The sequence below is a fragment of the Urocitellus parryii genome, chromosome 13 (assembly GCF_045843805.1).
Source record: "Urocitellus parryii isolate mUroPar1 chromosome 13, mUroPar1.hap1, whole genome shotgun sequence".
In the NCBI taxonomy this organism is placed as follows: domain Eukaryota; kingdom Metazoa; phylum Chordata; class Mammalia; order Rodentia; family Sciuridae; genus Urocitellus; species Urocitellus parryii.
In genome coordinates this window covers 26,692,611-26,717,231 of record NC_135543.1, presented here as the reverse complement: position 1 = coordinate 26,717,231, position 24,621 = coordinate 26,692,611, and the positions used below count along the sequence as shown (strand labels likewise).

General features: G+C 51.8%; 1 protein-coding gene across 3 annotated transcripts in view; it reads right to left on the bottom strand.

The window, feature by feature from the left end:
- St8sia5 (ST8 alpha-N-acetyl-neuraminide alpha-2,8-sialyltransferase 5) overlaps nt 1-24,621 on the bottom strand; it is a 65,578-nt gene that overhangs the window by 8,934 nt on the left and 32,023 nt on the right. For 2 of the 3 annotated variants that reach the window (XM_026414508.2, XM_026414507.2), the window contains 3 exons: nt 13,959-14,051; nt 3,633-3,719; nt 295-439 (listed from right to left, as the gene is read on the bottom strand). In XM_026414508.2, coding sequence (XP_026270293.1) covers nt 295-439; nt 3,633-3,719; nt 13,959-14,051 — 325 coding nt within the window. The remainder of the gene's footprint in view (nt 1-294; nt 440-3,632; nt 3,720-13,958; nt 14,052-24,621) is intronic. The other variant, XM_026414509.2, reaches the window with a different exon arrangement.

The window sequence follows — 24,621 nt, the reverse complement described above, 5'->3', positions numbered from 1 at the left end:
CCAGATGTCTGTCCTCGGCAAGCAATGCAATAACCAGGATTTTCACTACTTTCTTGCCAAAGTCACATGGGTGATAGCCAGTTGGCATTCATGGTGTCCAGACAGAACCCCCAAGGAAGCCAGCAGACAGGCTACCGGGCCCAGGCAACTGGTCAACCAGGACAAGCCACTTGGGTGCAGAGGGCAGAGCATGAGTCACACAAAATCACCAGGTATGGACACAGAGGGCCTCGGCAGTACGGGCTCCCTCACCCCACGCAGAGCACCCTGCACAGAGCACCCTGCACAGAGCACCTTGGGAAACATGCGGAAGATCTCCTGGTTGATGTGGTAGATGCCACTGGTGTCCACCTCGTACTTGAGCTTCGTGCCCAGTGGCGTGTTCTTCTGGGTGGTGAAGAGGAAGGCTGGGGCATTGCAGCACCTGGACAGAGTGGACCTGCCGGGTGGGAGGACAGGAGGGTGACACTAGGCAGAGCACAGCCTACCGAGGACACAGGGGTCACTCTGCTGAGCCTCCCGGCCCTGATTCCCACACTTGCTCCTGCCCACACCTCCACTGGGGCTCCCTCCCCCTCCAGCAGTGACACCTCTCCAGGCACTGTCCTTTCAGCCAGACCAGGTCTCCCACCATGAAGCCTCCTGCTGCCCCTGTCCCCACAAATGCACTGTCCCAAAGGCTGGCGCACAGACTGGGAGCCATAAACCTCATCTACCATGTCCCTCTCGGGCTTGGGTGACAGCCACTGACAGTAGGGGCTCCCCTCTCCCAATCCTACCCTTAGCTGTTCCCCACTGGAGCCTCCATCCAGACCTGCTGCCCAGAGCCAGGCCACTCCTGTCACATGTGTGCAGCCTGAACTGAAACCCCCGGGGAGCCTGAGCTCCTCTCAGGGCCTCAGCCCCCATCACAGACTAGATGAGGCATCCACCTTTGGTAGTCTGAAGGGCTCCCCAAACCAAGATCCTGGTAGCCAATAGAAATGTGTGCTATCGATTACTCAGAAACTGAGTCAGGAAAAAGGGAGGGTCAGAAACTGGGGTGGTGGATTATTCTGCTGGTTCCAACAAAAATGTCAGGGTTTGTCACTTTTATAAAAGGAGTACTAATGAGAGCCACAGGGCTCAAGCTCAGGTGCCAGCTTTATCAGAAACAAGCTGCAGGTAGGACAGGCTGGTGGGGCAGGCCCAGGCACCAGCCAGGCCAGGGGAGCCTGGTTCCCCTCCACTCTGCACCAGGTGTTCCACCCAGCAATGCATTTTGGGGGCACCAGGAGACTCCACACGCTGCTTCAGTGGGTCAGATCCTGGGCACACCGTGCTCCCCAGCCCTGGAGATGTGAAACTCTGAACACAGAGGGTGCTAGACTTGAATAAGGGCACAGACCATTGCCCCCTCAAGTCAGGGATCTGGGCCCATGAGGCCCACTTCCTCCCAAAAGCAGCAGCATCAGGCTGAGCACATGCTGGCTGCCTCCAGGGACACCAGCATCCAGGCAGCCCTGGAGAGGGGCACCTTCCCCACGGAGCCCTGCAATGACCATTAATGAGGAACCAGGAGGAGATTTCTGAAAGCCCAAGTTCTGGGATGGAAACTTGGGTCACCATCCTGGTGACAAGGGGCCTGGATTCTAGTGTCTGTTCTCCCACTGCTGACTGTGAGGCTCCAGGCAGGTCACTTCCCGCCCCCCCCGCCCCGGGCCTGTTTCCTCATAGGCGACATGCAGAATTGGCTCTTCCACTCTGACCCCTGTGATTCTGTGACTCCAGCTTGCCGAAGCTGGGAAAGTTATGGGATAATTTTTTTTTTTTTTTTTTTTTATGATTATGTCTCTTGCAGGGACTTCACTGAGAGCCCAGCTGGCTGCTAGTCACAGACAGTGGCCTTTCCTATGGAGAGGTAGGTTTCAGAAAGTTACCAAGGCTTCCAGAGGGGAGGCTACAAGCCTGGCAGGGCATGTCACAGGTCAGCTCTACAAACCAGCATCTGTCCCTAAGCTTCACTGGTGCAGAACTCCATCTTGAGTACCCTCATTGGGGAAATCGACTCATACTAATCAAACTTACAAGCAACAGACATACGAACCAAAATGCCAGTGTCTATTTGTAGGCCTCAGGAGAGGAGCAGGACTCAGTTACAGAGCTCCTTCCTGCAGCTCAGGCCTCCCTCCCGTCCTGCACCGGGTTCCTACAACCTGCATGAAGAATCTCATCATCGTTCCAGGAGCTTGAGACGAGAGCAGAGGGAGGCCACTGGACAACCTTGAGGTTTTTCTACTCAGAGCACCCCAAGGCCTGATGACACCTCCCTTTCCACATCCCTCCTCCCTGGAAGGTCTCAGCTGTCCTGGGTAGTGCTCTGTGATCCCTGCCATGGGTTCCCATGCAACCCCTGTGTTTCCCTTGTCATTTTCCAGTTGCTTCACTATTTCCTTAGGCTTGTGAATCCCACTGATGAGCCTCTCGGCCTAGACAACGGTCGTCTCACTGACTGCCCCTGTGCTGTGCTCTACGGCCACCCTGCGAGGGCCCAGGCCTTTCTCACTCCAGGGGCATTGATCTGGGCAGCACACAGTGACCCTCTGAGGGGCAGACTACAGCACAGCCCTGGCACCGTACCACTCCTCCAGCACAGTGCTGAGGTTCACAGTCGGCTTTGAGGGAAGGTGGACCTCTGCAAACTACTTTGGGCCTGAACAGGGTTTTTGGCATCTCACAAAGGCCGCTAGCACCTGCTCTTCAGGGCTCATCACTTCAGACATTCACACTTCTAAAAATGTGCTACTTAAAACGACTATTCTACCTCTAGACTTGGCCTGGAATGGCCACAAACTGGAATAAAGGATTTATAAAGAGAATACAGAATTCTCAGTAACATTCCCTCTTCCCAAGCTCTGGGATAGGATTCCTTCATGCTGAAGCTCCCTGCACATTTCAACTTGCACCTGATGTGGAAATCTAGCTTACATCCGGGTTACCAGGGTCGTATCAATTCCGCAGCCTCGGGTCTACCTGCACCGCCACAATACCATACACTCGCGGCACCCGGGCACTTGCACTAATGAAAAGAATTTTTGGATGTCTTCCATCTGCTTGCCACCCACAGCAGGATGTTAAGACAGCTTCTGTCTCTCTGGGAGTTTGTAATCTGTTCATTGTGGTTGGAGAGCAATTAGGAGATAATCTACAGCCAGGCTCAGGCGTCTGGCGAGGCTCTCAGAACGCAGGCTCTGAGAAGAGGGGAGGCTGTTGTGTCGGAGGCACTGTCCCAGAGAGGGAGGCCAGGTTGGTGAGGCTGCAGAGGCCTGGGGAGGCCTCAAGCAAGGATTGCCCCCCCTACTAGGCACCTCAGTTCACCCCCACTGTGTTCTGCATGTGACAGCAGTGACCTTGCAGAACCACTACAAGGACTTCGGGAGAGAGATGGGGACAGCAGCTGTTTGGCTGCCCGCCTTGCCCTCTGTGGCCTGGGAACCTTGCCACTGCCCACACTCCCAAGCCAGTCAGGGCTGGCTCCAGGGCAGATGGCCTCCCAGAGCTGGGCCTTGCAGGACAGCGGGACTCTGAAGAGGTGGCAGTGAGAGGGACAGTGTGGCCACACCAGGAGAGGGGGGACGACGGACGGTAGGTACTTGAACTGGTTGGCTTCGGAGATGTTCATGGCCCACTTGCACATCTGGAGGCTCTTCCACCTGTCGAACAGCTCCGACTGCTTCACCCTTTGGGAGTGGAGGACAGAGAGCAGGTAAAAGGGCCAGGCCAGACCAAGTGTCGTCTTTCCAAAAATGCCCCCTTCCTGTTCCCCTGTGCAAGATCCTGGACTGGTTCTTTGAAAATAAGTATATATATGTATTTTTTATTTTCTGTGTTCTTGGTGCTCAGGCGTCTGGAGCCTTGCTAATTCCTGAAGACAGCAGCCAAGTCCCAGCCACGTGCCTTCCATGTGTAAACTGAGCAGTGCAGTCACCTCCTATTCAGAGAGCTGCTGTCCCCTGCCATAATCCCTTCAGGGCTAGCTATCAGTCAACCAGTGGCAATCCTTAAGCCTCAGAGCCTGCCACAGTCATCCAACCTAGCCAGTCCCAAAGCTGTCAGCACCACCGCCCCCCCCACCCCGCCCATCTACCCACAAAAAACCACACTAACGTTCTTGATGGACTCTCCCTGCATTGGGGCTTTCCCCACGGAGCCCTGTGATGGTCATTCTGGGTCTGCATGTCTTTCCACACCTGATTCCAACAAGCCATTATTCCTTGTCCCTCAGGTCTGCACAGCGCTCTCAGGAAATATTGGTTGTTTTTTGTTGTTGTTGTTGTTGTTGTTTTACTGGGAATTGAACCCAGGAGTACTTTCCCACTGAGCTCCATCCCCAGCCTTTGTGATTATTCATTTTGAGAGAGGGTCTTTCTAAGTTGCTGAGACTGGCCTTGAATTTGCAATTCTCCTGACTCAGCCTCTGGAGTTGCTGGAATTACAGTCATGTGCCACCACACCCAACTCAGGGCTATGAAGGGGAGACATCAGTTCTCTAGCAGGGCTCCCGTCAAGCCTCACACTGTGCACAGCCCACAGGAGACTCAGGACCGTGGCACACCCTTCTCATCCTCCTGTCCCAGGTCAGATCACAACTGCCCAGTGGCATACAAAAGAGGTGAGAAACTGGGGGTGTGCCCTCTTTCTCTGAGAGACCTTCTGCCAGGCGTTATGCTTACTGATTTTTAAATATCTGAGCATTGTTCTCAGGCACTCACAGAAAAGGGAACATTTCAATCATGTGTGATTTTCCCTTTGAAACTCACAAAAGAATTATTACTTAAATTATCAATTTACATTTGCATATTTGTAATTATGCGTTGAGTTTCAGTACTGTATTCTCCAGCTTCCAGAAGCATGCCTAGCAAAATATAGACACTTGATAAAGATTGTTGAGTGAATGAATAAATCAAAGATACAAATTCCTACAAACACCAAGTGATCACTGAGACCCTTATATACGTTGACCCCAATGGCCACCATCTCCCGTCTACTTTTCAGAGAGTGCCTAACCTTGAAGGCCACATACCATGTCTCACACCCTTTCTCTAATATACGTGCTCAGTGTCTCTGTCAACTTCCCTATCCTTGGTTACGTATCCCCATTGCACTCAAGAAGTTGTTCCTTGGATCCTGTGTCACCACAGAAAAATCATTTCTGAGCCTCAGTCTCCTCATAGTAAAATGGGGCTACCATAACCCTGGGCTGCCTACTAAGAGATTGTTTTTACTATTACCACTTGGTTGGCACTTTTATGCATTTTCTTATACTGTTAGCTCTTTGGGGGGTGGAGGAAAAAGTGAGGAGCAAAGGAGAAAGACAAAAATATGTATGATGACATTTGTGTTTTCCCAAGGGTGTTCCATGGACTGCTACTTCAATGTGGTATCACAAGGTATATTAGCTGAACTACATGAAAGTGCTACAAAGATGGCATTTGCACATGTTTAACCAATTTTTTTAAAGAGGGGGAACCTATGGACAAATATATTGGGAACATTGAGTATTTAAATAAAGTTCAACGCTTTACTGCAAGACTTCTCAGACCCTTTAATAAAGGAATCTCATGCATATCATCTCCTGGAGTTACTGGATCATAGGATCCTTTTATTATTGAGCTGTTTCTAAGAATGGAATTCTACAGAAACACTGGAAATGCAAGGCAGGCCCTACACTCATTAAAAGCAATACCAAGACTTCTCTCTCTCTTGATTGTACACCATCCCCAACCAAAGGCTAGGCGTGGGGTACGTCCAGGGCCACCTAGTTCGGGGCTTTTGGAAGCTGGCTGGACTTGGGCCCTCGTGCAGAAGGAGCCCCTTAAAGGAAGCCATTCTGGTTTGATCACAAATGAGGAAGTGATCCAGGAGCCGAAAGTTCCCAAGAAAACCCTACAACTGTAGTTCTTACCCCCACAGTCTCCTGAAGGGCTTGAGGGAGTCCACAGGCTCCCTAGGTTATAGGCAAAGCCCATGTCCATCCACCTGGGGCATATTCTAGGGAGAATTCAGCCTCCATCAGCTTCCCGAAGGGATCATGAGTCCCCAAAAGGCAGATACCCACTTAACTATAATTTAAAACACACACACACACACACACATACACACACACACACACACACACACACACACACGAAACCCAGGCAAGGTTCGTTCTGCAGGTGTGTCCCTGAGTTTACTTGGAAGGGGTGACAGTTGTTCCCAGTCAGGTCAAGCCTCACCAAAGGGAGGATGCATGGCTGGTAGGGGAGGGGTGGTCGCAGGAAAAGTCACAGAGGATGGTGACTACATGGGTTTGGAACCACAGGGACGCAGTTGAGACACCTCCTAACTATGGGAGGTCTGGCAGGTTATTTAACTTCTCTGAGCTCAGTTTTCTCATCTATAAAATGAGCATAATAATAGTCTCTTGCCCTCATGGGTTTTTAAATGACTAAATAAGATGACACAATAAAGGATGAGGCCCAGTGCCGGACACAGCAAGCACCAGGGGTGTAAGTTATTATGACTGTTCAGCTGCCTGCCTTGGCCCTCTGTACTTTGTATTTTTGCAAAACCCACAACCTGTCCTTACTCACTTCTGATTGTTCCCATGACAGCAAATAACCAAGAATACAGGGTCCATGCCTCGGTTCACCACTGTCACTCCAGTGCCAAAGCACAGAGCAGGTGCCTGGAGAATATTTATTGAATATTTCAACAAATGAATGAATGGATCCATAAGACTGAGTCCAAACCAAGTTCCCTAACTATTTATTGGACAACTCTAGGTGACACAAACTAGAAATACAGTCGTGACCAAAACAACTCCCTGCTTTCAGAATCCTACAGACCAGAGTGGAGGCCAAAGGGAAGCAAATTTATAACGGCTCACCTGGAAGCAGTAAGCGCTGTGCAGTAGGGTGAAGACAGAGGGAAGTGGCTGTTTCAGTGGGTTGATCGGGAGGCTTTCCCCTTGCACAGAGACTGAAATGATACAGGGAATATCTGGGGAGAGTGTACCCAGGCAGAGAAGAGGGAGTGCAAGGCTCTGGCCGGAACCCTCTTGGCATTCAGCCCTGGAAGGCGCCCCTCACATCCAGATGGAAGGCAGGAGAGCTTCCTTCCGGCTTCCCAACTCCTGCAGCAGCTCTCCCCACTCAGAAGCTCGCAGGAGAAGAGGTGCCACTACTCTGTAGCACCCTGGCTCCCCCATGGCTCCCCTTCCAACACACAGGCCCCTGGAGCAGCACCTTGCACGGCCACTGCTTCCATCACCTGGTGGAAACAGCCCTGCCAACGCTCCAGGCCAAGGTCCTGAGCTCAACCGTGAGCAACCTCCAGGCCCCATTCCCTGGGCCTCCAGTGCCGTTGCTGCACCCTGAGCACCCAGCCTCAAATCTTGGCTCCACCCCCAACTTGCAAAGTGACCTGGGCAAGTCATTTAATCATCTGTAGGATGGATATCATCGCCTCTGCCCTGCCCATCCCAAAGGTTGCCAGAGAGTTCAAATGGAATCATATGCATAAAAACAATTTATAGGGCTGGGGATGTGGCTCAAGCGGTAGCGCGCTCGCCTGGCATGCATGCGGCCCTGGTTCGATCCTCAGTACCACACACCAACAAAGATGTTGTGTCCGCCGAAAACTTAAAAAAATAAATTAATTGATTTAAAAAAAAAAACAGTTTATAGATTGCTTTACACGTACAGAGATCACCTTTACTTTAAAGACGGGCTTGCCCCAGACTCCCCTGTCCTCCATGACACCACTAACACTCCAGAAGAGCATAAAAATGGGCATAAACCTACCAAATGAGCAGAATGGCAGGGAGGGGCCTCTAGGGGGAAGAGAGATCTCAACAAGTGAAAGGAAGCGGAGCGGGTGGCAAAGGACAGGATGATAGAACAATCTAAAAGGGGAGTAGAGAGGGGGAAGGCCCTGGCCCTGGAAATGAGGGTCAGGCTGTGAGAGCAAAACCCACCCCTCCCCCACAACAGGCAAAGATTTAATGTGTGGCTGGGGAGCAAGACTGCTAACTCCTCTCTAAAAACTGCACCATTCCCAGCTAAAAACCTGGACCTTCTAGCTGCAAAAGGTTCAGAAACATCTAGAACAACTTCAGACGTGAAGCTTCTGGTGACTTTTAACTGCTTTAAGTTTAAATGGGGGCTGGGGATGTGGCTCAAGTGGTAGCGCGCTCGCCTGGTATGCGTGCGACCCGGGTTCGATCCTCAGCACCACATACCAACAAAGATATTGTGTCCGCCGAGAACTAAAAAATAAATATTAAAAAAAAAAAAATTCTCTCTCTCTCTCCTCTCTCACTCTTTCTTTAAAAAAAAAAAAAAAAAAAAGTTTAAATGGGCATAGGCAACCAAGGGTCACCTGGTCAACCTGAGGGAGACAGAACAGGACAAACCACCAGATAAAATGGCCACAGAGAAAACTACTCGAGGTGTAAAAGACCACTTAAAAATATCCTCCTTGGCGCATGGTGCTGCATGCCTGCAATCTCAGCAACTCGGGAAGCTGAGGCAGGGGGATGGCAAGTTAGAGGAAGCCTCAGCAACTTAGAGAGCACCTAAACATTTAAAAGGTGAGAGTGGGAGGTGCTGGGGATGTAGCCCAGTGGCAAAGAGCTTCTGGGTTCAATCCTCAGTATCAAGTAGTAATAATAGTTATGCTTAATGTCTCCAGAGATACTCAAAAGAGTACATCTTTGAAAGTAAGAAAAGAAAAACTGGGGGGAAGAGTTCATTAGAAGAACTGGAAGATGAGGTCAAGGAATTTGACCAGACAGTAGAAGCAAATGGCAAAGAGAGAAAGAGGTTGTGATTAAAAGATATGAGTGCTAGAGAAGCGATCGAGAAGACCCAGCACAGTTTTTAGATGTACTAGAAAGAGGAAGTACAGATCAAAGAAGAGAAACTGTACAGAAAGATTCAAGAGCAAGTTCCAGAGTTTGGAGACACACACACACACACACACACACACACACACACACAAATAGTTTGGACATGAGCTCAGATGAAGAGGTCCAACTGGACAATGAGAATGTCATTGGACATTCAGAAGTGGCCTGAGCTAACAAGATCCCAAAGGCAAAAAAGAAAGAAAGAAACCAGATAGCCTGGAACAGCCATTCTCATGCTTCTCATGTAACCACGCGCTAGAAGATGGTGAAGGTCTTCAACATCCTGGGGGAAAGTCATTACTTAGGTAATCTCTACATAGAGGAACTACAAAGGCTATTAGTCTATTTTCTGTTGCTATAACAAAATACCTGAGGCTAGTTCTTCTAAGGAAAAGACTTATTTAGCTTAACTTTCTCCCACTAGGCTTCAGTTTTAAAAAAATTCCACTGCCTCAATATTGCCTCTTTGAAGTCCAAAGCTTCAACATATGAACCCTGGGGGCACAAACCATGTCCCAAATACAGCGCCCTTCAACTGGGGAAGTGTTGGGAGGGGCCTGGGCCTGGAGACCAGATGAGAGATAACCTGGGCCCTCTGATTTGAGCCTAAATGCAAATTTTATGGAGTGTGATGGACAGCCTCCTATTTCCCCACATCTGCCCACCTGCTGTCCCTGATCATAGCTTTCATTGGGGGTATCTGGTGGCATTTGTTCTCACATTTGCCTTTGAGGAACCTTCTCTAGTCCCCCAGGGCTAGAATCCTCACCCACTGAAGCATGGAATCGGTGAAGACAGGAAACAGCATGTGCAGGGTAGTGAGAGGTCATTACCAGAGGAGACAGCTGAGAATCGGAAGGAGTAGCTTAGGTGAGAAGGCATGATGCAGGGCACTGGGACTTTTTATTATTGTGAGTCTCTGTGCACTGGAGGTTTCTTGGGCAGGAGGCAGAGATCACATGAGCTGAGATGATCATCTCATTATGCGTCTTTGTTCTCCCCTTTTCTTCCACGGCCTCCTGTTTGCACCAGATCTCACCCTCTTCCTTCACCCACTCATTCATTTCCTAGGTGTGTCCTGGACCTGTGCAGGTTGATCTCAGAGCTGCCTAGGCTCAGGTTCTGCTCTCGAGGAGCCCCAGTGCAGTGGACTTGTGAACGCTGCCCTGAGACAGCTTCCAGGGGCATGAAGCAGCTCCCAGCCCAGACGGCGGGCATCTGCCCAGTGCCTGTGGCTCCCAGCTTCTCTCCTGGCCTCATTACTGAGCTCAGCACCGAGTCCCAGACCCTGGAAAGATGGGCCAAGGGCAGTGGAGAGGCCAGCTGAGAGTTCTCCTGCATGGCCGCCAGCTGGATATGAGGGCAGGCAGCAACTGAATATTTTTATTTAAAAATAAAGAGGTACTAGAATGACTAAAATCAAGCATAAATAACTTGAACAAGAATTAGCAACCATGTATTTTCATAACAATTCATCACAGAATAACTCCTCCTGCATCTGACAGTGTCGGGGAGTGAGGCGTTTCTCATGTGGGAATTTTCTGGTTGACTGATTTTTGCCATCGATTTGAGCAATTTTGCATCAAAATTATACCCAGATGAATCACAGATCTCCCTGTCTCCTCAGACAGCACCAGCTGACATTGTGTGCGCCTGAAGGGACATGAGTGTGTCTGTCCAGCGGTCTCCCTCCACAGATGGGGACGTGACCTTTTCCCGATGACTCGGGGCCAGTCGTTCATAAGTCCAGGTCATGGAGCTGAGCCGGAGCCCAGCAAAGCCTGTGGGTCCCCAGATGATGTCAGAGCTGCTCAGATCAGAGGCCAGCCTCTGGGCTTCTCTGATTTCATCCAGGGAGGACCGGAAGACCCTCAGCTTGGAGGCTCAGGAAGTAAGGCACGGGGCTTGCGGATCCCTGGCATCCCCTGGGCACATGCACTGATTCTTCATGAATGGCCTGGGCTTCGCCTCTCCTCTCAGACCCCCGGGGCTTGGAACCACAGAGAGAGCAGCTACCCTGGAAGAGACAGGCCATGAAAGGCACAGCTAGACCTGCAGTCACCGCCCGAGATGGCTACTTATCTCAGGAACTCAGCCCTGGGGGACTAGAGAAGGTTCCCCAAAGGCAAATGTGAGAACAAATGCCACCAGACACCCCTAATGAAAGCCAGGACCAGGGACAGCAGGAGGGCAGATGTGGGAAAATAGGAGGCTGTCCATCACACTCCATAAAATTTGCATTTAGGCTCAAATCAGAGGGCCCAGGTCATCTCTCATCTGGTCCCCAGATATCAGCTGTGATGGGGACTGTTACTAGCTGAGTTGTGTCCCTCCACAACCCATGAGTTGCAGCGATAACCTCTAGTACCCCACTGTGTGACTGTATTTGGAGAAAGGGTCTTTAAAGAGGTCATTAAGGCAAAATGAAGTCATCAGGGTGAACCCCAATGTGACTGGTGTCCTTCTAAGAAGAGGAGAGGACGTAAGACACAGACCAAGGGTCAGCCATGTGAGGACACGGGGACAGGGTGACCACTGGCCAGCCAAGGAGAGAGACCATGAAGGAAGCCAGCCCTGCTGACCCCATGCCCTCACACCCCCGGGGTCAAGCACTGTGAGGAATCGGTGTCTGTTGTTTAAGGTCCCTCGTCGTGGGACTGTCACAGAGGTCCCTACAGCCTGATGCAGGGACCAACACCAGTAGATAGGAATCACATGGGGAAGGACAGATCTGCAGAGAAGGAAGGCCAGCTTATAGGGCTTCTCCACTCTCCCTGTCCAGACCTCGGAGTAGCCATGCAAAGACTGTATGTTTTATAATTTAAAAAATTCACTCTGTTCCCTTTGAAAACGCTGAGATATGCTTTGGATTTCCACCCAAGTGCAAAGGCCTGGAATGTTTGAATTCTGAGGAAAGACAGGGGCTCTCTGCTCACGGGCCCTGACTGAAGTCTGGTGGTCTTTGCCACTAAATCACAGCTGCTGGACAGTGCTTCCCAACAACTCCTGTGCCCTGCTTAAACCCTGCCATGGGCACCCAGGGTCCCTGGATAAAGACAAAATCCCAGGTGTGGGTCCACACAGCAGGCCCCTCCCGCTGCGCAGCTGACCGCTCAAGCTGCCCTGGTCCTTCAGGGCAGGGACACAGGCTCGCTCCTGGCCCAGGGCCTCAGACAAATGTTCCATCCAGGAACCTCCTGACCTAATTAGCACCTATCACCATGCAGGCTGCAGCTGTGCCATCCCCTTCGGGGAGGCCTTGCCTGGCCAGCCCCTTCTCACACTAGCCCAGGTCCAATTCACTGTCACCTCTTAGTTATTCACGTCTGTTTCCCCCATGAGGGGTGGGACCACAGGGGTGGGTGGCACTCATGAGAGGTGGATTACCTCAGGGATTCACCCCAGGGAGGGAACACAGACAACTGGCGAATGCAGGGGCCATAAATAACCCAGACAATGCCAGCTGGACATTTGGCCTCACTCTTGGGCTTAGTTTATAGTTTGCATCTGAAATGTCCCCCAAGGCCCGTGTGTTGAAGGCTTGTTCAGCAGAGTGGTGCTATCAGGAGGCGCACCCTGTGGAGCACTTAAGAGGTGGGGCCTAGTGAGAGGTCTCTAGGTAATTGGAGGTGTGCCCTCAGAGGGGAAGTGGAACCCATGAGTGAGTGGCTTTACTCAACACAGCTCCTGCCACACTGTGCTGGCTCACCATAGGCTCCAAAGCAAAGGAGCCACTTGGCCACGAACTGAGACCTTTTTTCTTTACAAGTTGATTGTCTAAGGCATTTGTTGATAGCACAGTCTCTGTACAGGACAGGCCAGAAAAACTGCTGCTGACTTCACAGGAAGTGGAGGAAGGAAAGCAAGTCAAGCATGAGCATCAGCTGAGCACCTATCATGTGGGCCACTGTGCATGCAGACCTCTGGATCACCCATTTCCATGTTCGTCATTTCAGCGGATCAATAGCAACCCTTAAAAGGTAGATAATGCTATCCCCCATTTTTATAGGCAAGGAAAGGCTCAGAGAGGTTAAGTAAGTTTGCCCAACAGTACAGAGCTGATAAGGCTCAGAGTTGGCTTTGGACTTGGGTCTGCCTGAGCTCAAAGACCATGCTCTCCCCATCACCCCACTAGCTGGAATCACATCAAATGGGTAAAGGAGGCCTGGCTCCTATCTATGTGCCATCATGGGCCAAGGTAGCTGAAGTCATGTCAGGGGACCTTGAGTCCATGTGAGAACCCAACACTGCCTGCCTTGAACATCCACCCCATCATCAGAAGTAACTGTTTATAAATAAAAACAGATTCTGCCATGATTAATACGACACAAACTCCTCTAAGTGGGTCTCTCTGCTGAATTCATGGCAGGCGGGCACATGCACACTGAAACGGCCACCATTTAATGTGCTCCCTGCACAGCTATAAGAGGGTACTAGGTGACATATTGTGGAGGGGGAAGAGGAGCACAGTTCTTTCACTATTTGTGTAAGAAGGCAGACTTCAAGAGTCTCCCACACAGGTGCTTGTTCATGCCCCAATGTGCCCCAGATAGATGCACAGGGCACGCCGGGCCCCTGGGGAGGGCTCATGGCTGGGAGAGGGCAGCATTTCCCTGGACCTTGAAGGTTGAATCATTTAAATAATTGAAAAATCAAGACTTAATGAAACTTCAATTTAAAAATGCGACAGTAAGAGGGCCTGACCCTGTGGTGCAAAGTGCCGAATTTCAGGTGAGTCACTCAGGTGCCCTCTTCTATTTCTACACGAGAGCCCGGCGATGATAATCAAGAAGGCTGTAACTGAGCTGAGGACTTAACACCCAAGTCATCAGAGGTGACCCTGCCAACCTGGCCTTCTGTCAAGAACCAGCTTCCAGGGCCTTCCAAATGCCCGTGCCCTCGGGAAAGGAGACCTAATTTTTTTCTCCCCATGATCTGCCTTGCATTTCCTTGTCCTTGTCCCCACCCGGTCCCAGCCCTGCCCCAGCTCCGCATGCTCCTGCGCCCTCCACCCGGCCACCACACTCACATGGAGAGCACCTTCACTTCCAGTATCTCGTGCCTCAGCTCCAGGCATCTTGTGGAGTTATATTCAAAAGGCCCCTCGTAAAATTCAAAGTACCTGAGGACCAACAGGGACAGAGGTTACACAGAGAAGCAAGCCAGGCTTTCCGGGCCTACCAAGAACTGCCAAGGGAGGCAGGGGGTGGGGGAGTGGGAGGGGTCTGTCCCAGTCAAACAAATAAAGCCAATCAGCCCCACCGCAGCAGAGGACCTGGGACTGGGGGTGGGTTCCAGGAGGGTGGTCAGTTACTGAGAGCACTCTGCTGCCCTGGGTCTAGAAGCACCTACAGTAGCAAGAACCCATTTCAGCCGTGACATGCAGTAGTAGGTCTGGTTCCAAGTTTGTGGCTGTGAAGGAGGAACTAGAGGAGAGACGCTATGTACTGGGATCAGACAAAGATGAGAGGCCAGGAGGCAGCAGCCCTGGGAGGCCGGCAGGGAGCCAGCCCGCCAGCAGCCACCCGCCCTTCCTGACCCCATTTCCCTCTCTCCTTCTGGGACAATGTCCTTCAACACAGCCACAGGCAGGGCTGATGTCTGCTGCCTTTTTCCTACTTAGGGAGCATTTCCATTTCTCTCCACTCACTCCCTGTGTGCTCCCCTCTGTGAGGCAGCTGAGGCTGATGTTTCTTTCTCCCCATTTGGCAGCTGAGAACACTGAGGCTAAACAGAGGCCCAGGTCACACTGTAAGTGCAGGGAAGGCCTGGGGCTTGGCCGAGGGCCACCTGCAGAGGAGTTGAGCTTTTTCTGCACCAGCTGGCTCCAGACAGGTCACAGCCACCACAGGGTCTATATCAAACTCACCTTTTCCTCTCTGGTTCCCTTGTGTTTTAGAACTCCCTTCTCTGTATTTCTCAACTGGCAAATTCATACTGATTCTTCCGCACCTAGCTCAAATGCTCATACTTTCAGGAAGCCTTCTCTTACCCTGACCCATGGGCTCCCAGTCTACTGTCTCTAAATTAGAGCAAATAACATTGTGTTGCAATATTTTTTTTAATACCATGGTCCTTCCAAACGCCAAGTCTCTCAAACACAAGGACTATGTCTTTATTTCTCTCTCTACCTTCTCTGTGTCTTCTCCCTAAAGCAGAGGCAGGAAAGCTAAAGACTACATTTCCCAGACTCCTTTGCAGCTAGGGCCCTGGGTACAATTTAGGTTCAACCAATCAGAAGCATTTGCACAAGACCTTTTCAGAGCTGTTACAGGAGAAGATGGAGAGTAGCAAGGCATGGGTTTTGTTGGTGGAGAATGTGGTCCAGATGGCATGGCTCTTGGAAACTGCAGCAGTGGCAGCACCTTTGTGATTTTATCAGGGGCAGCAGTTTTCATGATGGCCCCTTGTTATAATGCAGTTTTCCATTCCTGGAAGTGAACCATTTTTCAGTTTTCTCTAAGATTTGGAGCCAGCTGTCCCCTTAATAAATCCCTTTCTCCTTTAACTAACTGACATGGATTCTATTGTCTGCAACTGAGAACAAGGGGTCAACCTGGGGCCACCAAGCCAGTCCATGACCTTGATTCTGTCTCAAGTAGTTTTCCAGGCACACAGCAGTAAGTGAGGTCTGGTGTCTTGTCACAAGCACCGTCTTTTGCAACCAGAGCCAGTGTCACTAAGCCTTTGGAACCATGATCCCCGCCTGCTGCTAAGAAAAGCTCTAGATGCAAATGATGCTGGAGATAATTAGGAGACTCATTCTAGAATCCTCAGGGAGCTGGGAGATTTGCAGACACATCTCCACTGTGGCTGCAAGCCAGCTGTGTGACTTTGGGTAAATCACCTCCCCTCTCTGTGTCTTCTCCCTAAAGCAATCTGTTTGAACTAGACAACATCTTCCCTCTGACCAGCCAGCTTCCCGTATCCTCCAGAATGCTGCCCTGCCTCCTTTCACCCAGCCCCCACGGGGTCCCCATTTCTCTTGAATCCCCAATATCACTCATATACCAAATCAGCCAGTAGAATGGCTCCAGTCTTGTGCCATATGTCTGGTGGCTCTTAGGAGGGGAAGCTTTAAGAACTGGACTTGCATCCCTCATTAGCCACGGCTATAGTCTGAATGTTTGTGTCCCCCAAGATGATGGTTTTAGAAGGTAAGCCCTTTGGGAGGTGAGGGGAGCAGAGGCCTCATGGCTGGAGCTACTATCCTTATAAAAGAGGCCCAAGGTAGACCTTTTCCCCTTCCATCAGGTGAGAACAAGGTGACAAGGTACTGCCTAAGAACCAGGAAGTAGGCCCTCACCTGAATCTTGGACTTTCAGCCTCCAGAACTGTGAGGAGTTAACTCCTATTATCTGTAAGCCACCCAGTCTATGGTATTTTGTTACAGCAGCCCAAACGATGACACTAAGATCGCCACAGCCCTGGCATCCAACTAAGCAAGCTAACGTCAGACCTGTGCCTTCCCTGAGCCTCAATTTCCTCATTTGAAAAATCAGCAAAGACAGTGCCGGGCACGAGCAGCAGAGCTGAGCTAAGACACTGGGGAGCATTTCTGGGAGGGACTGGCTTTCAAGAAGTGCCAAGAAATGCTCACACGTGCTGTCCCCTTTCTCCTGCCACTAAAGGGCAAGTGCTGCCAGCAGATGCCACAGGGAGGCCCAGGAAGTCAGAGACTCGCTTCCAGTCCCTCGGCAGGTTGACGGCAGAGCTGAGTCAGGGATGAATAACTCAGGAAGCTTCTCTACCATCTGCTCTGGCAACACCCCCTTCTGCCAAGATTAGTAAACCTCCCCCTGCCACCCTGCGGATGAAGCTCATGCCAAGTTCTGCCTGGGCCTGGGGACGTCCTTGATCACCCTGTCTCTGCTGCAGACTCCATGCATTAACCATGGGTTTCCAATGCTTTGACCCTGGGGTCTTGCTAGGGATGGTCAGTTCCTAGAGATAGTAATAAACGAGTCCACAGTGGACCTTTCACATGCAAGCCAACCCACACTCAGCCAGGCCCCAGCCACCTCCTCGGGGGGACTTCCACACTCTGGACCACTAGTTCCCTGCTCCAATCACCCCAGGGCCAGGTACTGGGCAACTAGGGACAGCCCCAACACCCCAGAGCTAAAGATATTATTCCTAAGCCTGCAAACTTTGCCTCACCAGTTCCTGCAGCTGGAAGGCTCCTGCCTGCATTTACCCTGTGCTTCCTCTGCTTCCTGACTGGCCCTCAGGCTTCCCAGGCAGCCCTGCTTGTGGCTTAAAACCCTTTCCCTCATGAGTCATTTCTGTATCTGCATCTTACCCCAGTGGACCAATGCAATGACAGGTCCCCTGAAAACTCTCTATGTGGTACCTCAGCCAAGCCATCAACACTGCTCCCTGCCTGGGTCTGGAGCCTTGCTTCTCCCATCTAGAAAAGGGAGACCAGCTCCTTCCCTCTCTGTTCCCCTGGGCTTCCCCACTGTGGGCTGCACTACCCGCTTGATCTCTAAAGATGTCTGACTTGGGAAACACAAAACTAGGGACAGCCCCAACACCCCAGAGCCAAAGAAATTATTCAGAGAAGTACTGTCACAGTGGGTCAGCTAAACTTCTGCCTCTGCTAGGACGCCCGAGGATGGGGTCTGAATGAAGCCAGGCAACCCCCCGTGTGGCCCGGATACAGAGCACCATGGAGACTCAGGAAACCATGCGCACTCAGGGGGATTTGTGTGCTGACGTGGGAAGATGCTCACGTGATAGTGTAGAGTGCCAAACGCAAGGTACAGCACTGTCGTCTCCAAAATAAATCACGATGCCACCGGGGGTGACCAAGCCAGAAGAACCATGGTGGGACGGTGATGGGGTTTCTTGTAAAAATGCTTTTCCATATTTTTATAAATTTCTGGGTTATGATTATTTTTACAACCAGAAAGCCCTAATAGATGGTCTTTGCTTTTAAGTCATGGGCCTCCCTCTGAACGTCTCAAGCTTCCCTTTGACCTGTGAGGAGTCGGAGAGAGGGAGTCTCTCTAACCTTCTACACTACACGCGCTTCCCAAGTCAGTGAACCACATTCTCTCCTCTCAGTTATGCAAAGCCACCTCCACCCAGCTCAAAGGGGAGGGGACCTAGCATCACCTATGCGCCTCTCGCAGTTCTACCATCTGCTTTAGAGGGAGCCCAGCTCCGCTCCAATGGCATTTGGCTTCCAGTAGCCAAATCTCATGCTGGTGCTAGGCCACAGCCACCCTGTCCCTGTCCCTGTGCAGCCCTGGCTGCCTAGTCTATAGATGACAGCCTCCACCAGGTGAGAAGCCAAATGCGAAGGCCTACAGAAGGGCCCCCGGTGGCCCTGGACATGAGTCCCCTCATCCCACTCAAACTTGGGCTCCAGCCCACAGAGAGCCTGGCCCTGTATTCCCACCAGCCCTTCCCCACAACCTGCCCCGTGGTCTCCTCTGCTAGCCTGATTCCCCTTCAGAGTCTCTCCAGAGTGGTGTCTTCATCCTTGGAGGTCACAATACTCTGGGCCAGCGACCACTGACTGGTACAGATGAGACGCACACACTCAGCTTTCTAGAACACCTCTGCCCAACCCACAGACACTCCACAGAGCACTGGAGCCAGGGCTATCCCTGTGTCATACAAGAGGCCTGCTAGGCCTCTCCTCCAGCCCCAGGAGCAGAGAAGCTACCCAGCTCAGCAGTCTGAATCCCTGGGCTCCTTTCAGCCTGGGGCAGAATCTTAAAGAACCTCAGAGTAGTTTATTTCACACTGGTAGGATCACCACTAACTAGCTCACGTGGCCCCTTTGGGCAAATCTGGAAGAAAGCACCCTTTTCTCTAGATTAATTAAGCCACATGCCAGGCATGTGGCTGGCTGGTCAAGTAAAAATGAGCTGATTTCAACCCCACCTGACTCCTTGATTGGGAGTCTTTGTGCCGTGCCCATCCTGAGTAACGGTATGAAACAGCCTGATCCTGGACTTCAACTTTGTTCATTTCATTCTCCCAACATCCCCATGAGGCAGGTGTTATTTCCTCCAGTTTATACCAGAAACTTAGGCTGCAAGGGCTAGGGCAACTTGCCCAAGATCCTTCAGGTCATAAATGGTGGCACTAGAAAAGAAACCTCAGGTTCATCAGATCTCGGAATCCTGGGTCTTAATGACTTCAACGTGCCCCTCTCCCTGACTCCGACAGCACAGTTCTCCTGGGTTTTCTCAGCATACAGCCCCCTCCCCCTCCCAGGGATAATAGCCCTTCAGAGGGCTCAGTGCTATTTCTAGAGCCAGAACAGCTGCCGGCTACCCATCAGCAAATGCTCAGGAACCAGAGCCGGAAGACAGAGGCCCGGCAATTCCAGGGCAGCAGCTTCTTCCCAGTCCAGAGAGAAGCCAGCAGGAGACACCACAGTGGCAGAGAAGAGCCCTGGCTGGGACCCTGGCTGGACCATGGCCCTGCTCGGCAGTCTCAGGCTTCCCCTGCCCTCTCTGGGCCACAATTCCTCACCTGTCCCCAGGAATTTGAGACATCAAGGTCTAAAAGCAAAAGGCCTGATGCTCTAGTGCAGCCCCAGCAGTGCTGAGGTCAATCTGCTCCTGTGGGCACCTTCCACCAAGCCTGGGCTGTCATTTCTGGCAGGTGGTAGGACAAAGCCACATGCCCAGACTCACCCCTCCTTCTCCCCAGCCAAAGGTTCTGCAGGGCTGAGGCCCAGGGTCCAGCTCATCCCCTGCAAAGGTATCAAGGCAGTGATCTTATTTCTAGGGCCACACCAGGAAGGTCTGAAAGCTCCCTTCTATGAAATTCAGCTCAAGAGCCTGGGATACTCAGTGTGTCTACATCAGCACTGGTCAGTGTCCCTAATGTTCCGAGTGGGCTATGACCCTCCTTCAGTGCCCAAGACAAGTGCCTCCTCTTCATCTCCTCCGCAGAGCAGGGTCATGACTTGGTCTTCCTGTCTCACTCGGGCTGGTTTCTCTGTCTAGAACTTCAGTGCGTCTTCCTACTCATCCCTCAGAGGTCACCTGGTTGGCTTCCTCTGGTCACTTCTCCCCCAGCCCTCCTTACGCTGAACGACAAGCCATCCCTCCATGGCCCGTCTGTGCCCCTCCACAGGCCGGGAGTTGCTCTTCTCTTCCACCCACTGAAGGTTCACTGAACTTCTACTAAATCCAGGCACAGTTTTAGGCAGAACCCAGTGATGATCTAGGCATTCAAAACCGCTCCCTCCTGGACACTGCCAAGGGGTGAGGATCAGATATTTATAACAGAGTGACAGCGACGATGAAATCTATCAGAATAAATAAATAAATAGCAGGGTAGGAGACAGAGGACACCTGGGGCCAGTCAAGGAAGGTCTCCTTGGACAGGGGACATAATGCAAAGGGTGGAGCCTTATGCAGATGTGTGGGAAGAACTTCCCAGAGAGGGAACAGTGAGTGAACACAGATGCTCTGAGGACAGCCAGAGGTGGCCAGCTGCAGGCCCACCAGCAGCCAGTATGGTGGTGGGGTACCAGTCAGTGGTCACTGGCCCAGAGTACTGTGACCTCCAAGAGGGGTGGGGGTAAGAAGGCAGCAGGCCTGGGACACACTGGGCCTGTGGGCCACCCAGCATCGAGGCGCTCAGAGCATTCAAACAGGGAACACCAACATCTGGTTTAAAAGGTCACGCTGTCTGCCAAGGGACTTGGGAAGGAGGAAAGGAAACGGTACAGAGTGGGGGACCTGATGCTGTTCCCAGAGGCTGAGCAGGTGGGGGAAGAGACAGACCTAGCAGGTAGCTGAGGGACTGGACCGGTGGGATGTGCTGATGGTTAAGATTCAGCAAGTCGATGGGGGGGTGTCTATAGTAACCAACAACTTTAGCTTGAACAGCTAGATAGGGGGTGGAGCCATTTATGGAAGGGGAGAGAAAAGCTTTGGGGCATGAATGAAACGGGGAGTGGGCCATGTGAAGTCGCCGTGATCTCAGACATCCGAGGGGAGATCACAGGTAGGAAGTCAGATACGCACACCTGTGGCCCGGAGCAGAGGATGGGGCTGGAGATATGCGTTCCTGAGTCAAAGGACAAGGACTCCTTGAGAGGTCGGGGACAGCGAGCAGATAGAATGAACAAGGGGGCCCAGGGCAGGCCTGAGGTCAGCCCATGGTGGCAGAGAGACATAAGGAAGGAGGGCAGGTAGGAGGAAAACCCAGACAAGGAGAGCGTCCCCTGGGCCAGGAGGGCAAGTCCATCAGAGCTGATGGGTCCAGGAGGGAGGGAAGGCAAGACCAGTGAGACAACTAGGGGGCCACCAGTGGTCTTGACAGGGGCAGGTACGCTCTGTGGGCAGGAGCCGAGGCAAGGCAGCTGCCATGATGCTGACCGTGAAGTTGCAGTGAGGAAAACCAAGGGGGGTAGAGCTGGTCCTGGGGGAGTGGAGGGGACAGGAGGTGATTGATGTGGAGGAGGAGGAAGGGATGGACTCAACATGTCTAAAGGGCAGACCCAAGAGCCAGCCGAGCATCAGGGAGGGAAGGTTTACCTTCGACACATGGAGCACATTCTGACCAGGGTCCTGTGTGCAGGCCCCGTCTCTGCCTGCTCGTGATACCCCATCAGTTTCCATCCCAGCACAGTCTTGGGTAGCCATGGATTAAGGAGGATGCAGGGCTATGCGTGGCTACATAGAGCCTCTAGATGCTTCTAGAACTTCTAGCTTCCAGGGGAAACTTGCAAGTGTCCCCCATCCGATTACCAGGTAGATGCTGGATCTTCTCCGCCCAATTCCAGCCCCTTTTCTTCCTATTCTCCATTTCCTTCCATCCTCACTGCTTCGCAAGGCCTCCTACCTTTGCCAGGGACTGGAATGAACTTCTGGAAGACAGCAAAGAGGAAGGAAGTACAGGGTCTGTGAGGCAGGGGAGGAGGGAGATGTGGTCATGGCGGCTAAAGGGAGGAGCATGGGGAGCTGACCCGGGTCAGGAGGGGTTGGGGTGAGGATGATGCTCCACCCTCCTCACTAGATTTTTATGGGATAAAGAAGCAGCGTGATGTAAAGCAATAAGAGGTAAAGTCACCAGAGGTCTGTGCACACACGACCTTCATCAGATGCATGTTCAGAAAATGGTGTTCCCATGATCTGAGGGGTTCTGGCTTCCTAATGTCAAGAGATCACCTATGGGACACCTGCACAGGCCCAAGAGAAGAGATGGCGGTTTTGCGAGAATCAGCCTTCAAGTCTCTTAAAAGTAACTCATGCAACCAACATCACTACGACCTACCCATCAGAGCAGCTCTCTATAGCAGGGGAGACTAATAATATATTTCATAGCTGCATGACTCCAAAATTAGTGATTTTTTTTAAGTCAGTTAAAAGTATGGAACTATTTTTGTTTTGTTTGTTTCACCAGCATCCACCCTAGAAGATTTTGCTAACCTGACTTTCCAAATTCTTGCCAGCTGGATGGAGCCCAAGAGCGCCACCAACCACCTTCCCACTTCCCCCTTCCTTTTCCACAAAAGGGGAAACTGACCAGAAAGGCTCACCCTAAGCCATCCTGCACCCATGTCACTGCAACACCTGACATTTCACCGCATCCCAAGGGCTTCTCTTTGAAGCGCAGAATCCCTAGTTGAAGGTAGAGGGCAGGAAGCATCTTTTGGGAGCAGCGTCAGGAAAGTACCTGAGTTCAGGGATCGGAGTCTCCCAGAGAGAACCCCAGAGGAGTGGGTGAGGGGAAGGGAGGAGGCCCCAGAGGAGGAAAGGTGGGGAGAGCTAGGAAGGGGCAGCGAGAGAATCAGGAGCATCATGCCCAAAGCCACTGCTGCAGCCCAAGGATGAGAGGAAATGCGCAGAGCAATGACCCACTCACGTCCTTTTTTATTCAAGGCCTTTTTGTTCTGTTTCACTGCCAGGAGCTGAGGACAAGAACAGAAGGGAAGAGAGATCTTGAAAAGGGAAGGCAAGCGGCACTCACCCCAGCATGGATGACCTGTCCGCAGCCCAGGAGCTGGAACTTCAGAGTCACACCACACCTGTGTGCTCTACCTGGACCACCCACCCCCCAGAGGTGATGTCACCTTTCCATGACTCCGTTTCCTCACCTATAATGTGGGGATGGTGGGAGTGCCCATCTCAAAGGCTTGAGGGTGAGGATTAAATGTGACAATGCACAGAAGGCTCCCAGCAAGGCCTGGCACACCATCAGTCCCACGACACCAGGCTGCGGGTTGACCCTCAAGGGCTCAGCCGAGTCTTGCTTCCTCACCAAAGCATCTTGATTTCCACCTAGGGTCCAAGAACGCTCGCCCACTATGCCACATAATTTATTATCTAATTATACACTGTCTTGAAACAATTAGGGAACAATTCACTACAGCATAATAAGGTGCTCTAAAATATGACAATTCCAAACCCCATGACATACGGGACTTGCAAGACACACAGAAGGCAATCTCCTCCACGCTCACTCGGCTCACTCTTCTGCAGGGATAGCTCTCTCTGTCATGGGTCAGGGGCTTCTCTTTTTTCCTGGGGCTGGAGCTATACTCCACACTCCAACCCAGAAGCCTAGCAGTACAGGGAGAAGGGAGTCCCAGCCACAGGCCACCCAGCCAGCTCTGCTCCAGACTCAGTGGGAAGGCTCCCTTGGCTTGCTTCTCCTCTCCTCCCCTGGCCATCATGTCCCAGTGGAAAGGCCGGAGGACCCAGGCTGGTGTGAAGCCAGGGAAAAGGCACCAAAGAGGCCAGCCTACCAAGCTGCCACTGGGCTGCACCCGGGGCTGAGCATCGGGAGGGCCCTGGGGATACATGCACAGATGGTGCAGCCAGGTCTCCAAGGGGAGAGGCTCCTAGGGATTTGCAGATGCCTCAACAAACACGGAAAGGCACCTCACACTTGTGAGAGAGTTGTCCCTGTGTAATGACAGACACTGCCCTGAAAGCAGACGCATCTCACAGAATGTAGAGTGAAAGGGCTCAGGCAGGCTGGGCCATCACAGAGGGCTTGCAGGAGGAGGTGGGGCAGGAGGTGTATATTGGCAGGAAGACAGGACCAGGGTGTGGAGCAGAGACCAGGGCGCAGAGCTGGCCTCATAGGGTTGGGGTTAGGGTAGGATGAGTACTCAGCCTCTCCTCCCAGAAATGCCGTGCCTGAGGGGAGGTGTTGGGGAGGTTTCTCATCATCACAGAAGTAAACAATCCACCGCCTTCTTGCCTCCTTTTTTGCTTATATTTTTGTTTTTGTTTTTGCGTAGAGGATTGAACCCAGGGCACTCTACCACTGAGCTACATCCCCAGCCCTTTTATTTTAATTTAAAGACCGGGTCTCACTATGATCCTCCTGCCTCAGCCTCCTGAGTTGCTGTGATTATAGGCATGCATCACCGTGCTCAGCTTCCTTTCTACTTTCTTTACAACTTTCAGTCTCCCCGTTTTTCTACCCTGGGCTCGGAACCCTCAGGCTGCCCTGTCATCTGCTCTTCCCAAGAGAAAATGCTCTGATAATTCCAACCTGTGACTGAGTTTATGCATCCAAAGTGCTTCCCCCTTTCTGGTGGTGACTTTCCCAAGACCATTAGAGGAGACAGCAAGGTTGAATCCAAAGGAATAAATCTCTAAGGGAAGATTTGGGAGCACTGAAGTTAAAGTTTGCAATCTTACCAATAACCTTTACCACTTCTCTGCATACTTTGTTCTTTTATTCAATTAACACCGAGC